Raw genomic sequence first — 14,888 nt, 5'->3', positions numbered from 1 at the left:
GTCTATGACTAAGCCATCACCTACGCCTTTAGGTGCAGTGAAAGTGTTCCTACCACTGAGCTTGGAGACATGGATTTAAGTCTCACACTGTGACAGGTGTGTAGCGACATCTGATTCATACCTATGATTCTAATAACATCATTCCAGATTTCCACTCTTGGTGTGCCTTCCCCCTTGTACGAAGAAGTGTTTCCTGATGTTACCTGAGGCCTGGCTCTAAGCGAAAGTTAGCCCTGCCTTGTTGTTGCTCTCCCCTCCACCCCAAAGGAAATCATTACTCACCCTTCAATTTCACAGCACCTTTAACCATCTTAAAAATTGAGAAGCTAAGGGAAAACTGCTTGCCTGAACTCCTACACTCCAAGTGGTGTAGGTAGATCTGCAATGTTGCTGTGGAGGGCATTCAAGGGTTGCCACCCAGTGACAGCAAAGAAACAGCAAAATATTTCCAAGTCAGCATGTCGTGTGACTTGGAAGGCAACTTACGTTCCCCTGTATCTGCTGCCTTTGTCTTTCTCAGGGGTGGAGACTGCAGGTTTGAAAGCTGGTTTTAAAAGAGCCTTGCTAAGTTGCTGCCGTGCATCTTGTAGATGATACATCCTGCTGCCACTATGTGCCAGGCAAGCAGGTTGCTTTGTCCTGGATTGTGTCAAGCCTCTGGAGTACTGTTGGAGTTGCATTTGTCCAGGCAAGTGGGGAGTATTCCATCACGTTGCTGACCTGTACCTTGCAGGTAGGCAGACTTCAGGGAGTGAGGAGATGAATTACTTGCTGCAGTATTCCTAGTCTCCAACCTGCTTTTGTAGCCATTGTATTTATATAGCAAGTCCAGTTGAGTTTCTGGTCAATGGTAACCCCCAGGACACTGAATTTGGGCAATTCAGTGATGGTAAATGTGAAGGGGCACTCGACAATTTGACGTACAGGCAACGATACTAACATACAAGCCACCGCAGAAGCCCAGGCAATACCAGCGACAGCAAAGAGTAGGCGAAGATTTCGCAAGATGGGCCTAGAAGGAAGGGATTGTGGGTGAGGCCACAGGAACAGCACAAAAGCAGAGCATAACTGCGGTCTGTGAACAACTGTGCAAAATGTACTGGGCCAAGAAACAGAAACAATGAGGTGAGACAAAAGCAGCAGTGAAGGAAACGGCTTAAAAACTTTGCTTGTCAATGAAATCAATTATTGTTGCAGTACCTCTCACCGCACTGGTTGCTGGCCTGACAGCTCTTTTTAAAGGAATGTGGGTATCTCTGACAAGGGCATCATTACCCCTCCCAATTACCTAGTGGGCAGTTAAGAGTTGATCACATTGCTCTGTGTGTCTGCAGTCACATGAAAACCAGAGCACGTAAACATGGCATTTTTTTGGATAACAAATACCCAAATAGGTTTTTACAACAAAAACCAACAGCGGTTACATGGTCACTTTTACACTTTTTACTCCAGATTGTCATTGAATTACAAATTGCTAATATCTACCATGGTGGGATTCGAATGCACATCCTCAGAACATCGACCGGTGGTTCTGGATTACTAGTGCAGTGACACTATGCCTACAAGGGGAGGCTGTGGCGTAGTGGCATCCAACTCTTTGGGCTTGTTCAGCCTGTCCGCTCTGTCATAAATCCATCTTCCCAACGTAGCCACAACCCCAAAAATAAATCTATCCACTTTGATTACTATTTTTCCAGTATATCTGCATTCGTGTCTCTGTCTGTGTGTACGTGGAGTCCCAGATCTTTAGCACATTCTGCGTGAAGGAGGGCTTCTTCACATCACTCCCAAAGACCTTCAACTAATTTTAAAGCTATCACCCGTTGCTCTGGGCTCCTGCTACCAGAAGAATTATTTTCTACCTACCTAGCCCTCATTTAACCCCTCTGATCATCTTCAGCACCTGGTCTATGCTTGCTGCTGGATTTACTGTATGGCTTCCTACTCTGCAGAGATCAGTCTATGAAGACAAAGATTTGTTTCACTTCTTAGTAATGGAGCCACTTTCACAGGATGAAAAGAAGACACACACTACTGAATAAAGTGCAAAACAATGCTGCGTTTTAAATTCTCCATATCTCTAGAATGAAATACAGAAACTATGATTAAAACAAACTGTAAACAACTAAAACAGATTGGAGGATTAAAAAAAAAAAAAATCCTTTTCCTCTCAGGATGTAATCTGCAACCGTACTGAGAGTTAAAGTTAAATGCCAATACTAAACCACACTGGTAGCTACTTCAAGAGTGTAGAGAATTACTTGTGTTATTACATTAAACATACACACTGCACAAGGCGGGCAATATCTGCCTTGCTCGAGAGCAAGGATTACATAATTGGTCTGCTGTGCAGCAAGGATGTTAACAGCAAGGTCACAATAAAAGGGAGAGTGTAACAGGGAGTTGGGTATCTCAGCCCTTAACCCAAGGTGTGGGAAGAATTACTGAATCACTTTCAAACTAGTAAAACAAAGAGCAATTCTCACCACTCTGGCTCAGTAAAGGCCCCTTTGTAGTATCAATTTATCACAGATGAGACATTTATAATCTCAGATCCAGAAGGTTGTGCAAAAATTCACAATAGATTAAGCTTTTGATACAATAGATTAAAAAAACACAACTGTAACAGAAGAGACGTGTGTGAAATCAAAAATTAACGTGTTAAACTTTGGAGGGGTGATTTCCAACAATGTCCAGTCTTTCATTTTCCACATGGAGACAAATTAAACATATGCTTAGCAATCCACAACAAAGCTCAACGGTGCCAGATTATGGGCTGCTGACGTACAAATGTTTAACATTTAGTTCTCGCTCCCCCCCCAAACCCCACTGCTCTTTTATTTAAAAAAAGTGTTAACAGTGAAGAAGAAAGTAACTCAGGACAAACATGGCAAGCACAGACACAAGAGGAACGCCCATCAGAAATATGCCTTCATTCAATAACTTGTACAGCAAATCTAGTTAAGCACATAAACAGATAACGTCTAGGCCAGAATGTCCCGTAAACACTTAACCAGGAGGTTCCTGACTAAGCCGAATGCATTCCTGCTTTTCATTGCAGATCTCAATCTCCCTTCCACCATTCTCACCACTTCGCACGGTTTATACTTTAAAATTGAGTGGGGGGTGGGGGGCGGTGGGAAATGGATGGAGTTGGAGGACTAAACTAAATCTCAAACATGGGGAAGAATAAAGGTATCATGCAGACAACAAGCCACCACACAGACCAGGGAATCAACAGTCACACAGTTAATGGTCACCAGTTCATGTAAGACTAACCACTGCATCTTATGAACACACAAGTAACCCAATAACTAGATTGGAGTACAAATGATAACATGCACAAATAGTTAGGCCGCAGATGAAACTGTGTAATAAACACAGGGCATCAGTGGATCAGGTGTAGAGCACGTGGTACAGAATGAGACCAAAGTCCCATATAGATGCTCACCAACATCAAGTTAATCATTTCATCAATTTAATCAGTTTCAGGAAAAGTGAAAGTTGAGGTTATGGAATGAAATTGCTTATTAATTACTATGGGCAACCTATGATAAACAAATGATGCCTAAAACTATGTAATTCATTTTGCATCCTCTTGTATTTTGAATGTTTCCTGCAGGGAAATACTGGCACGTGATGGTCATTTTGTGCAGACACCAAACAAATGAGATCAGGCTGCTGGGTTATAGACAGCACATTCAAATTAATAACTTACTTGATAAACATAACTGTAGTAAATCATTTTAAATTGGACAGGCTTTTCTGGTACGGTTTGATTCTAGCTTCACAAAGGAAAAGCAAAATGCTAAATGGAAAAAATATATACATTAGCTTAATAAAGGGCACGTGCTTGCTTACTCTTTCTTCATTCTTGGGATCTTTCACCGTAATCAACTGTTTTGATTCATGAACAGGTTTCTGAAAAAGACCTACTATTATAATACTGCTAAATAGCTGTGAATATATTAGCACTTCACAAATTTAGCAGCACTCTGAAGTAAAAAGGCAAAGTTGCCATAGTTTTACCAGACCATGGGCTGCTCTCCCATTAGTGACAGAGCAGAAGTGGGAAGAACTGGTAGTGGTTTAACGTGAGGGTCACCACGTCTCACGTGAGGGGAGAGGTAGAGAAGGGAGGACCTTCATGGCAGCCTCAGCTGGCGCAGGAACTGAACTCTCGCTGTTGGCATCACTCTGCATTGCAAAGCAGCCCTACAGCCAATTGAGATGACCAACTCCCACATTATGAAGAGAAAGAGGCTATTTGACCCACTGTACCTGTGCCAGCTCTCTGGTAGACTTATCCAATTAATCACACTTACTGCTTATTCTCTATAGTTCTGAAATGGCTATTTTAGCAGCACAGATCCAACTCCCTTTTGCAAGTTACTAATAAAATCAGCTCCATCCACCTTTCTCTTCACTGCATTCCAGATCATAACAACTCGCGGAGTACAAATGGAGGGGCAATAGTTGTTGCTATCTGGGCAACAGCCATATTGAAATTAAAGTTGCCTGAACAAAAACAGTCATATTAAAATGATAGTGTTATTTTAAAAAGTCAAAAATTACAAAACCTGCTTCAATAAGCAGACAGATATTTTATATCTGGAGGACAAAGCCAACAGAGACAATCTGAACTGCCGGCCTAGATGACGTGCTTAAGATTTTAGAACAGAATAGAAAGCTAGAGACCACCTCCAAAGTTGCAAGTGCTGCCAACTGAGCAAAGCTGACACAAGAGAGATACCAAGCAGACCCCAACAAAGATTGTCCATGTCGATTAAGGGTCCCACCAGAAAGTGCATTCCATACATCAAGTCTCTCCCTACACAAAGAACAAAGAGGTAACATGCATCCATGTCCAATGCTTATGACTCAGTGTTACCTATTGACTGTCTACGTTATTTTTTATACCTCTCACAAGGACTTCCCCCTCAAAGGCAAAAAGCCTCTCGTAATCTAACACACACCCATTAGTCATTCAGGGAGGATGTCACCACGAACCATAAAACGCCCCTTCAGAGAATGCAACAAACGCAAAACTGCTCATCCCCTCCCCAACTCCACAGCACAGACAAAGAGAAAGCAGGTCAAATCTCAAATGCTGAGCTACGTTTACATTCAGGTTCTGATAAGTTTGCTCTCCTGCTCGGCATTTTGTTTTCACACAAAAAAAAAAGTGATACTTGATTTCTAAATCATTAGCACATTGTGGGGTTGTTGTTCTTCTTCGAGCAGAGAAGACCGAGAGGTGATATCACAGAGATGTTTAACATTGTGGAGGTAGGAGTTAAGAAAAACTAGTTGTAATGGCTGAAAGATCCACACCAGACAGCACAGATGTAATGCAATTAGTGAATAGATTCAACAGTAGCCTTCAAAAATAAACCTGTTAAAAACTCCAGCATATTTTTTCCCTTCCAAGTATGAGAGCAGGACAGTGGACAAACTGGATTACTTTTCACAAAAGTTGGCAGGAATCTGATGGACTAAATGGCCTCCTTCTGTGCTGTACTATTGTATGATGGCGTAGGCTTCCCCGGCTATTTCCTTATCCTTTAGTACTTGCTTATATGCTGTTCCTATTTGGCCTTGGAGTTGGGCCGAAAGGTTATCAACGTGAAATGCTAACTGTAGTGCCAACATTTTGGGTGATTTAGCTTTCCAGTACTGGAATACTTCGTGTGACCATGGTCTGAACAAAATTCTCATCTGGTGATTATCAGTCGTTTTACTGTATCATGTTGGGAAGCACATTGGGAAAGTGGGAAGCCATCTAATTATCTAATGTTACTTTTACTCATTAGGAAAACTGGAAAAGAACACCAGCACAGGAATCAGTCCTCTCTCCTCACTCTTCCTAAAATTATTCCAGATTTGTTTTTGTAGATTCACCATGAATATTGTGGCTTTGAATTGTTACAGTTGAGAGGCGTAGAGAAGAGGAAGGAAGACACTCATTATCATACCAGTCATGCAGAAGTCCAGCACTCTGACCATGAACCAAAGCATTAACCATGACAAAGGGTTTTCATCGAAGAGGTCATGCGGGTTCACAGTTCCACTTGCAGAAGTGAATAAAAACCTTCATGTGCTGAGCTGGTGACTGAATGGATTTTTTATTTCCAGAAGGATTGTCCACTTTGATGAGGTGCAGTCAGGTGCTCTTCGAAAGCCGACAGGAATTAAATAGGCCAAATAGCCTTGTTCTGTACTGTACTATTCTGCGATGTTGTAGATGAAAAATCATAGCTACTCTATCATCTCTTTCCCTCTATTATTTCCCTGCACTGGTCTGAAGAGGTCTAAGGAAGCTGGCACTAAAATGAATGACCAGAGAGATGGAATGAGAATCAACGATCCCCTAAATGGGCAAAGAGGCACTAAGGAAAAGATTTATTCGGTTTATTCCTGATCAGTTTTTATTTCCTGTCGAAGACACGGGAAGGAACAATTTTGAGATTTCTAAGCAGTTGACGGAGCCTGGGTTAACTTCAACTCAATGACTCAACAAAAGATACACACGGTACTTTGGTCATCAGTAGATGAAGGTACTCCATTATTTTTGGGAAGGTCAAGGACAAGGTTGATGAGAAGCAGACCCAGTTTGCAATTCCCAAGTGTTCAACTTTGGGTGCCAGTGGAGAAACATTGAAAAAAGACGGTCAGGATGAACCAGCCTCCCTGATGGTTTTCCAGAAAGGATAGTGGAGATACAAAGGTGTACCTACAAAGAATCTGAGGCTCAAACTGCAATATTAACAGCATATTTTAAAGAACATTGCAAGCTGGTTTGGGGGCACATGGGACAAGGTGATGTTGCAACATGACAGGTTAACAAAAAAAGTTATTACACACACTGCTGACATGACTTCTGATTATCAAGGTAGTCCTCTCAGTCACAAGCATGAAAATGGCAGTACAACAAGACAGGAATCACACCTGGCCCCCTGACTGTGCAAGTACAAGGCCACCTCTGTATCAGTACTTTCTTGCCAACTTGTCAGCTCTGCACAGCTCAGCTGAAATTGGTGCATCATGAAAGAGCAAGCAGAGTGAATACCAACACCACTGCATCAGCCTTGCAGCAGGAGGAAGGAGTTCAGTGCCTTAAAAGAGATTACAGTTAACAGGTTCTCTCCAGTACAACTGCAACATCCGTCCACCAAGATGCAGTGATATCGGGGATAGCTATACAACAAACCTCTTGGGTATAATCAACTCAAGAGACTTACAATGACAGGATGGGGGTGGGGGGGTGCAAATCAAAAAGAGGGAGGGAAAGAAGAACATCACTCAATCTTCATTCTGGCTGGTCGCTATATGTGGTTAAGAACATGCTACGCAATCTTGGATAATTTGCTGCCACCTGGCTACTGAGATATGATTTAAAATTCTTTCTGGAGGAAGACGATTGACAAAGATTTCCCACCAGACTGAAGGTAGATGGTGAACACATCATTTCAGGCAATGGCAATCTCTACCCTCATTAAAATACACTCAATGTATGGTCAAGAAACTATTTACCAACACACACCACACCTCCTTTTTGCCTCAAAAGGAGTAAAACTATCCAGGATGTTCCAACGTTCTTCAACATAAGAAAGAAGGCGGTTGTGGATTTGGTGGACAAAGACTGATTCAAATGCACGAATGTGAAAAAGCACAGGAAGAGGTAATGGAGCAAAATGAGCAGCTGATTGCCTTTGGAAAAAAAAGGAAAAAGAACATGCAATTCTTTCTCCCTGCCCTTCAACTTCGAGCCAAGCACAAACAATTCAGGAGCAAAATGAACACGTAAAGGTTCTGTCCCGGTCCATTGCTGCAGTTGCTGATAGTAGGCTTTTGCTTTGTACAGCAGCGTCCATGGTCTGATAGCTGAGAAACCCGAGCACTTGTAGCAGTATCTGTGCTGCTGAGATCAGGCCAATTTAGTCTCCTGGACAGCTTCTATCTGCAGTAATTGTTTGGTTTGATTCAGGACCCAGGTAATATTTGGTCTCTCTTGGGGGTTAGTCACCATTGTAGAAGTTAGCAGATGCTGCAGGGCCTGTGTATACCTACAACGTAAAAGGAGTAGATGAGAATTCAGTCAACACCAGAAAGGGCACACACAAAAAAAAAGGACGTTCCAGCACACAAACAGGCCGTTTGGCCACATAGGTCTATGCCGATGTTAAAATCTCACACAAGCTTCCTATCATTCCTTCCTCATCTAACACAATCATCATGTCCTCTATTCTTTTGCCTTTCAAGGAGTCATCTAGCTTCCTGGGGATTTGGTCAGCTCAGTTGGCTGGATAGCTGCTTTGCAATGCAGAGTGATGTCAACAGTTTGGGTTCAAATCCTGCCATTGGCTGAAGTTACCATGAAGGATTCTCCTTCCCAACCTTCCCCCCGACCTGAGGCATGGTGACTCTCAGACTAAACCACCACCAGTTATTTCTTTCTAATGACAATCTTACCATACAATGGGCTGCTCTATGTTTTTCACCCTAACCACTCTGGCAGCGAGTTCCACATTGTTACTACTCCCAGGTAAATAATTTTCTCCTGAATTCTTTACTGGATTTATTAGAGTCTCATATTTAAGTCTCAACCACCCCCACCCATGCACACACACGTGGAATCATATTCTTCACATCTCTCAGACTTTTGGAGTTTTAAATGACTTCAATTAGGTTACTACAAATATAAAAATATTTTAAACAGCAAATCATTTTTTTTTTTTTTAAAAAAAAAAGGACTGAACAACACCATTGCAGTGACTGGTCCTGCATTCCAGTTTGAAAAACACGCCACATTATTAAGAACCTACCAGGAATGGATTCTTTGGCCTGTCAAGTCTGCTTGTCCGTTCAACTCCATTTTCCCTTGATTCCCTGGGTAACCAAACATCAGGCTATCCCAGCCTTAAATATATTCAACAATGAAGACCCACACCCCTCTGGAGCAGAGAACTCTAATAATTCACAACCCTTTGAGTGAAGACATTTCTTCTCATTTCAATCTGAAACAAATAGCCTCTTATCCTGAGGTTGTGCCCTGGTCCTAGGCTGAGGAGAACCTCAGTATTTAACCTATCAATCCCCTTCAGAATATGATTATGCTTCAGTTACACCATTTTTCATTCTTCTAAACACCAGAGAACATAGAACAAATTCTCTCAGAGGCATCAATCTAAAGAACCATCTCCAATGCAGTATAACCTTCCTTCAGCGTGCACAGCAAAACTGTACATCATTTCAGGTGTTGTCTCGTTAAAGACACATACAATATAAATGTTTCCTCCAATACTGTCTCCTCTTCTAGGCTTTACTTATGGACAGGGAGAATGATGTATTAATCTGTTCACTTTAACATGAAAAACTTGCATTTATATAATGCCTTTCAAGAATTATTGATGTTGCAAAGCTTTTGACAGGCAATGTTGTACAAAGTTGCAATCTAACTTTTCTTTTGAAACCAGTGATTTGGCTGAGGGATAAATGCTTCTTTGGAATAATGAGCATGAAATCATATATGCAAGAATTAGTTGGGAGGTCATGTTAAGGTTGTACAAGACACTGGCGAGGCCTCTTCTGCAGTGCTGTATGCAGTTGTGGTTGCTTGCTATAGGAAGGATATTATTAAATTGGACAGGGCTCAGAAAAGGCTTACCAGGGTGCTGCCGGGAATGGAGGGTTTGAGTTATAAAAATAGACTGGACAGGCTGGGACTTTTTCACTAGAGTATAGGAAGTGGAGAGGTGACCTTATTGAGGTTTATTAAACTCACGAGGGGCATAGATAAGGTGAATAACAAGGATCTTTTCCCTAGGATGGGCGAATTCAATACTAGGGGGCAATTTTGAGAGGTTAGAGGAGACAGGTTTAAAAAAAGGACATGAGGGACAATTCTTTTTTTAAAAAAAAAAAAACACACAGCGGTTCATGTGGGAATGAGCGGCCAGAAAAAAAAAAAAGCAGAACGTACGTACAGTTACAACTTTTAAAAGATATTTGGATAGGTTCGAGAATAGGAAAGGTTGGAGGGATATGGGCCAAGCGGAGGCAGGTGGGACTAGTTTAGTTTGGGAACATGGCTAGCATGGACTGGTTGGACCGAAGGGGCTGTTTCCATGCTGTATGGCTCTATAACTAACCGATGCCCCCTCCTGCAGTACACCCAGTCTAGACATTGTGTTGAAGTCTCTGGAATAGGACTCCAGTCAAACACCTACTCATTTAAAGTGAGAGCTCTATGGAGGGAATCTCAGATAGATACCATGATTGTGCAGGTCAGTTCTTGCCTTCCTTTTCAGACGTTTGTTAGTGTTTCACCCTGACATTAATGATCTCTCTTGACAGAGCCCATTATTCATGATCCAAGTTCTTAGTGCATGGATATCCCATAGTCATTATATTTCTGCTGAAGTCCAAGTGACCATCACTTGGAAAACAGCAGCAGCAAATTCAGATACTGGGTTTGATAACAAGCACTGGAGCATTGTCTTGGTTCCATGCAATGAAGGACAATTGGTGGGAACTGTGCTGCTCCAATCTTTAGCTCAGCACTGTGGCAGAAGGCAACCCTTAACTTATGCAGGTTTTCAGTAACTATTTTGTAACTATGGTGTCTATTCTACCAACGTTAGTAGAAATGCGTGATTAAAACTGAGAGGGGGGAATTCAAAGCTGTTAACTACACGGCCTTTCAAACCATACTTTCAAAAACTTTGTGTAATAATTTGTTACTTTTTTCCCACAAAAGCAAATCCTTCTACAAACAAACTTTCCAACTGTCCTTACCTGCAGCCTTCTGGAATGGTTATTACATTCTGCACAGCCAACGCAACAGAATCTCCCCTGTGAAAGATGCCATCATATGGTCCTTCTAGGAACATCATAGCATATAACACGCAGCCTAGGGACTGAAAATAAATCAATCACTGCAAGGGACCAAGAACTGAAAGGAACTTATGTACATCATGGCACAGTCACACAATTCAAGGACTGAGAAAAGTAACAGTAAATAGCAATGAGTGAGTTGGAGACTGTACCTAGTTTCTGTGGAACCACACAAAGCATTTGGCAAATCAAGCCTGCACCAGTTCTTTCAAACAGCAATCCAGTTAGTCTCATTCCACTACTCTTTCCCATTCCCATGCAATTTTTACTCCGCCAGCACTTATTCAATTCCTTTTCGAAGACAGTATTATCCCAAACCAGACTGTCAAAACTATATCGTGTTTTGGCTAGGGATCAATAATATTTATTAATAAAGGTAGATAAAGTGTGAGGTCCAGGGACTAAGAGAACAAGACACAAAACTCCACAGTTTTGAACAAACAACTGTAAACTTTACCACACAATGTTGTGCAACCATGAATCCATTGTCAAATGTCAGAAAAACCCATCTGGTTCACTAATGCCTATTAGGGAAGGAAACGGCTATCCTTGCCTAGTCTGGCCCACATGTGACTCCAGACCCACAGCAATGTGTTTGACTCTTGACCGCCCTCTGGGGAAATTAGGAATGGGAATAAATGCTGGCCTAGCTACCGACTCCCTCAGCCCTTGAATGAGGGAAGGACAGCATCCTACCTACCCAAATGTCTGTGCGCTCGTCTATGATACAGTGACTTGCCACGTTGAAGAGTTCAGGAGCTCGGTACGATATGGTGCAACGCTGGGCTGCCCAGTCCTAGAAAAGAACAACTAAATATCAACATAGCAGTGAGTAACATGGAATATACAGTACTAAATAGGTCACCTGGCTCAAGCCAGTGTGTGAAAGCTCTCATCTTTCTTCATCTCATTTCTATCCTTTCGTCCCCTTGTGTTCATCTAGTTGCCTTGTAAATGCACCCATGATGGATACCCTGACCACTCTCTATGCCAGAGAGCTCCATGATTTCATGACTCTCTGGGCAAAGATGTGTCTTCTCAATTCCCCACTGGATATATTAGTGACTATCTTCTTTTTTTTGTTCCCTAGTTTTGGTCTCTCACATAAGTGGAAACATCTTCTCCACGTTTGTACTTCATAATCTCAAGATAACCCCTTAATCTTTGCTTTTCTAGTGATGTGAATCCAGTTCAGTCTTTCCTCTTGGGTCCAGTATTGTCCTCAATCTTTTTTATACCTATCCCACTGCTTCTGTGTCCCTTTTGCAACACAGAAACCAGAACTGTACACTGGGTAGACCATTCTTGGGAGTATAAAGTTTCATCCAAGATTAATGTTAACTTCTCTGCTTTTCAATTCAAACTTGCTAGAAATGACTTGTTTATGGTCTCGTTAACCTGTGTTACTATTTTCTGTGATTGATCTATCTGTAATCCTGGATCGCTGTTCTTACATCAAACATAGACCCACCTTTTCAAAGTGCACCATCTCACATTTATTTATGTTGCCACTAATTTGCCAAATATATATTAATTCCATAGTTTACTAATGTTGTGTTGTGTTGTGTTGTAGATTCCATCCTCTAATTTGATACTGTAGGTAAATTTTCAGAAGAGAAAATGGCTGATGTGTAAGGGCAATGCTTTATGTCAATGATCCTCTGAAATCTGCAAAGGTCGGTTGAATCTGGTTCTGTTCAGAGTAGCAGAGGTACCTCAGTTTTAATCCTGGCAGCTTTTATTCAATCATTCATCCATTGAACCAGAGGGGTACCAATATCCTGGGGGGGAAATTTGCTAATGCTCTTCGGGAGGGTTTAACCTAATTCAACAGGGGAACGGGAACCTGAATTTAGCTCCAGTGTACAGGAGGTTGAGAGGAGGGAGGTCATAAATAAGGTTTCAAGGTTGCAGGAGTGTACTGGCAGGCAGGAAGGTGGTTTGAAGTGTGTCTACTTCAATGCCAGGAGCATCCGGAATAAGGTGGGTGAACTTGCAGCATGGGTTGGTACCTGGGACTTCGATGTTGTGGCCATTTCGGAGACATGGATAGAGCAGGGACAGGAATGGTTGTTGCAGGTTCCGGGCTTTAGATGTTTCAGTAAGATCAGGGAAGGTGGTAAAAGAGGGGGAGGTGTGGCATCGTTAGTCAAGGACAGTATTATGGTGGCAGAAAGGACGTTTGATGACAACTCGTCTACTGAGGTAGTATGGGCTGAGGTTAGAACCAGGAAAGGAGAGGTCACTCTGTTGGGAGTTTGCTATAGGCCTCCGAAAAGTTCCAGAGATGTAGAGGAAAAGATTGCAAAGATGATTCTGGACAGGAGCGAAAGTAACAGGGTAGTTGTTATGGGGGACTTTAACTTTCCAAATATTGACTGGAAACGCTATAGTTCGAGTACTTCAGATGGGTCAGTTTTTGTCCAATGTGTGCAGGAGGGTTTCCTGACACAGTATGTAGATAGGCCAACAAGAGGCGAGGCCACATTGGATTTGGTACTGGGTAATGAACCAGGCCAGGTGTTAGATTTGGAGGTAGGTGAGCACTTTGGTGATAGTGACCACAATTCGGTTACGTTTACTTTAGCAATGGAAAGGGATAGGTATATACCTGAGGGTAAGAGTTATAGCTGGGGGAAAGGCAATCATGAGGCAATTAGGCAAGATTTAGGATGCATAGGATGGAGAAGGAAACTGCAGGGGCTGGGCACAATTGAAATGTGGAGCTTGTTCAAGGAACAGCTACTGCGTGTCCTTGAGAAGTATGTACCTGTCAGGCAGGGAGGAAGTGGTCGAGCGAGGGAACCGTGGTTTACTAAAGAAGTTGAATCTCTTGTCAAGAGGAAGAAGGAGGCTTATGTAGAGATGAGGCGTGAAGGCTCAGTTAGGGTGCTTGAGAGTTACAAGTTAGCCAGGAAGGACCTAAAGAGAGAGCTAAGAAGAGCCAGGAGGGGACATGAGAAGTCTTTAGCAGGTAGGATCAAGGAAAATCCTAAAGCTTTCTATAGGTATGTCAGGAATAAAAGAATGACTAGAGTAAGATCGGGGCCGGTCAAGGACAGTAGTGGGAAGTTGTGCGTGGAGTCCGAAGAGATAGGAGAGGTGCTAAATGAATATTTTTCGTCAGTATTCACACAGGAAAAAGACAACGTAGTCGAGGAGAATACTGAGATACAGTCTATTAGACTAGACAGAATTGAGGTTCATAAGGAGGTGTTAGCAATTCTGGAAGGTGTGAAAATAGATAAGTCCCCTGGGCCTGATGGGATTTATCCTAGGATTCTCTGGGAAGCTAGAGAGGAGATTGCAGAGCCTTTGGCTTTGATCTTTATGTCGTCATTGTCTTCAGGAATAGTGCCAGAAGACTGGAGACTAGCAAATGTTGTCCCCTTGTTCAAGAAGGGGAGTAGAGACAACCCTGGTAATTATAGACCAGTGAGCCTTACTTCGGTTGTGGGTAAAGTGTTGGAAAGGATTATAAGAGATAGGATTTATAATAGTCTAGAAAGGAATAATTTGATTAGGGATAGTCAACACGGTTTTGTGAAGGGTAGGTTGTGCCTCACAAACCTTATTGAGTTCTTTGAGAAGGTGACCAAACAGGTGGATGAGGGTAAAGCGGTTGATGTGGTGTATATGCATTTCAGTAAAGCGTTTGATAAGGTTCCCCACGGTAGGCTATTGCAGAAAATACAGACGCATGGGATTGAGGGTGATTTAGCGGTTTGGATCAGAAATTGGCTAGCTGTAAGAAGACAGAGGGTGGTGGTTGATGGGGAATGTTCATCCTGGAGTTCAGTTACTAGTGGTGTACCTCAAGGATCTGTTTTGGGGCCACTGCTGTTTGTCATTTTTATAAATGACCTGGATGAGGGACATAGATAAGCTGCAGAGCTGGGCTGAGAGGTGGCAAATGGAGTTTAATGCGGAAAAGTGTGAGGTGATTCACTTTGGAAGGAGTAACAGGAATACAGAGTACTGGGCTAATGGTA

At 42.3% G+C, this 14,888-nt stretch overlaps 1 protein-coding gene across 1 annotated transcript in view; it reads right to left on the bottom strand.

Annotated features, from left to right (window-relative positions):
• Positions 1-1,420: 1,420 nt before the first annotated feature.
• The window catches only part of stk16 (serine/threonine kinase 16), a 37,385-nt gene continuing 23,917 nt past the window's right edge, over positions 1,421-14,888 (bottom strand). Inside the window, exons 4-6 of the mRNA XM_048599272.1 lie at positions 11,597-11,692; positions 10,798-10,919; positions 1,421-8,066 (exon numbers count right to left, since the gene is read on the bottom strand). Coding sequence (XP_048455229.1) covers positions 7,928-8,066; positions 10,798-10,919; positions 11,597-11,692 — 357 coding nt within the window. The 3' untranslated portion in view covers positions 1,421-7,927. The remainder of the gene's footprint in view (positions 8,067-10,797; positions 10,920-11,596; positions 11,693-14,888) is intronic.

This window comes from Rhincodon typus, chromosome 7 (assembly GCF_021869965.1).
Source record: "Rhincodon typus isolate 14 chromosome 7, sRhiTyp1.1, whole genome shotgun sequence".
Lineage (NCBI taxonomy): Eukaryota > Metazoa > Chordata > Chondrichthyes > Orectolobiformes > Rhincodontidae > Rhincodon > Rhincodon typus.
Note: the sequence above shows the minus strand (reverse complement) of the source record. Positions and strands in the feature narration are given on the sequence as shown.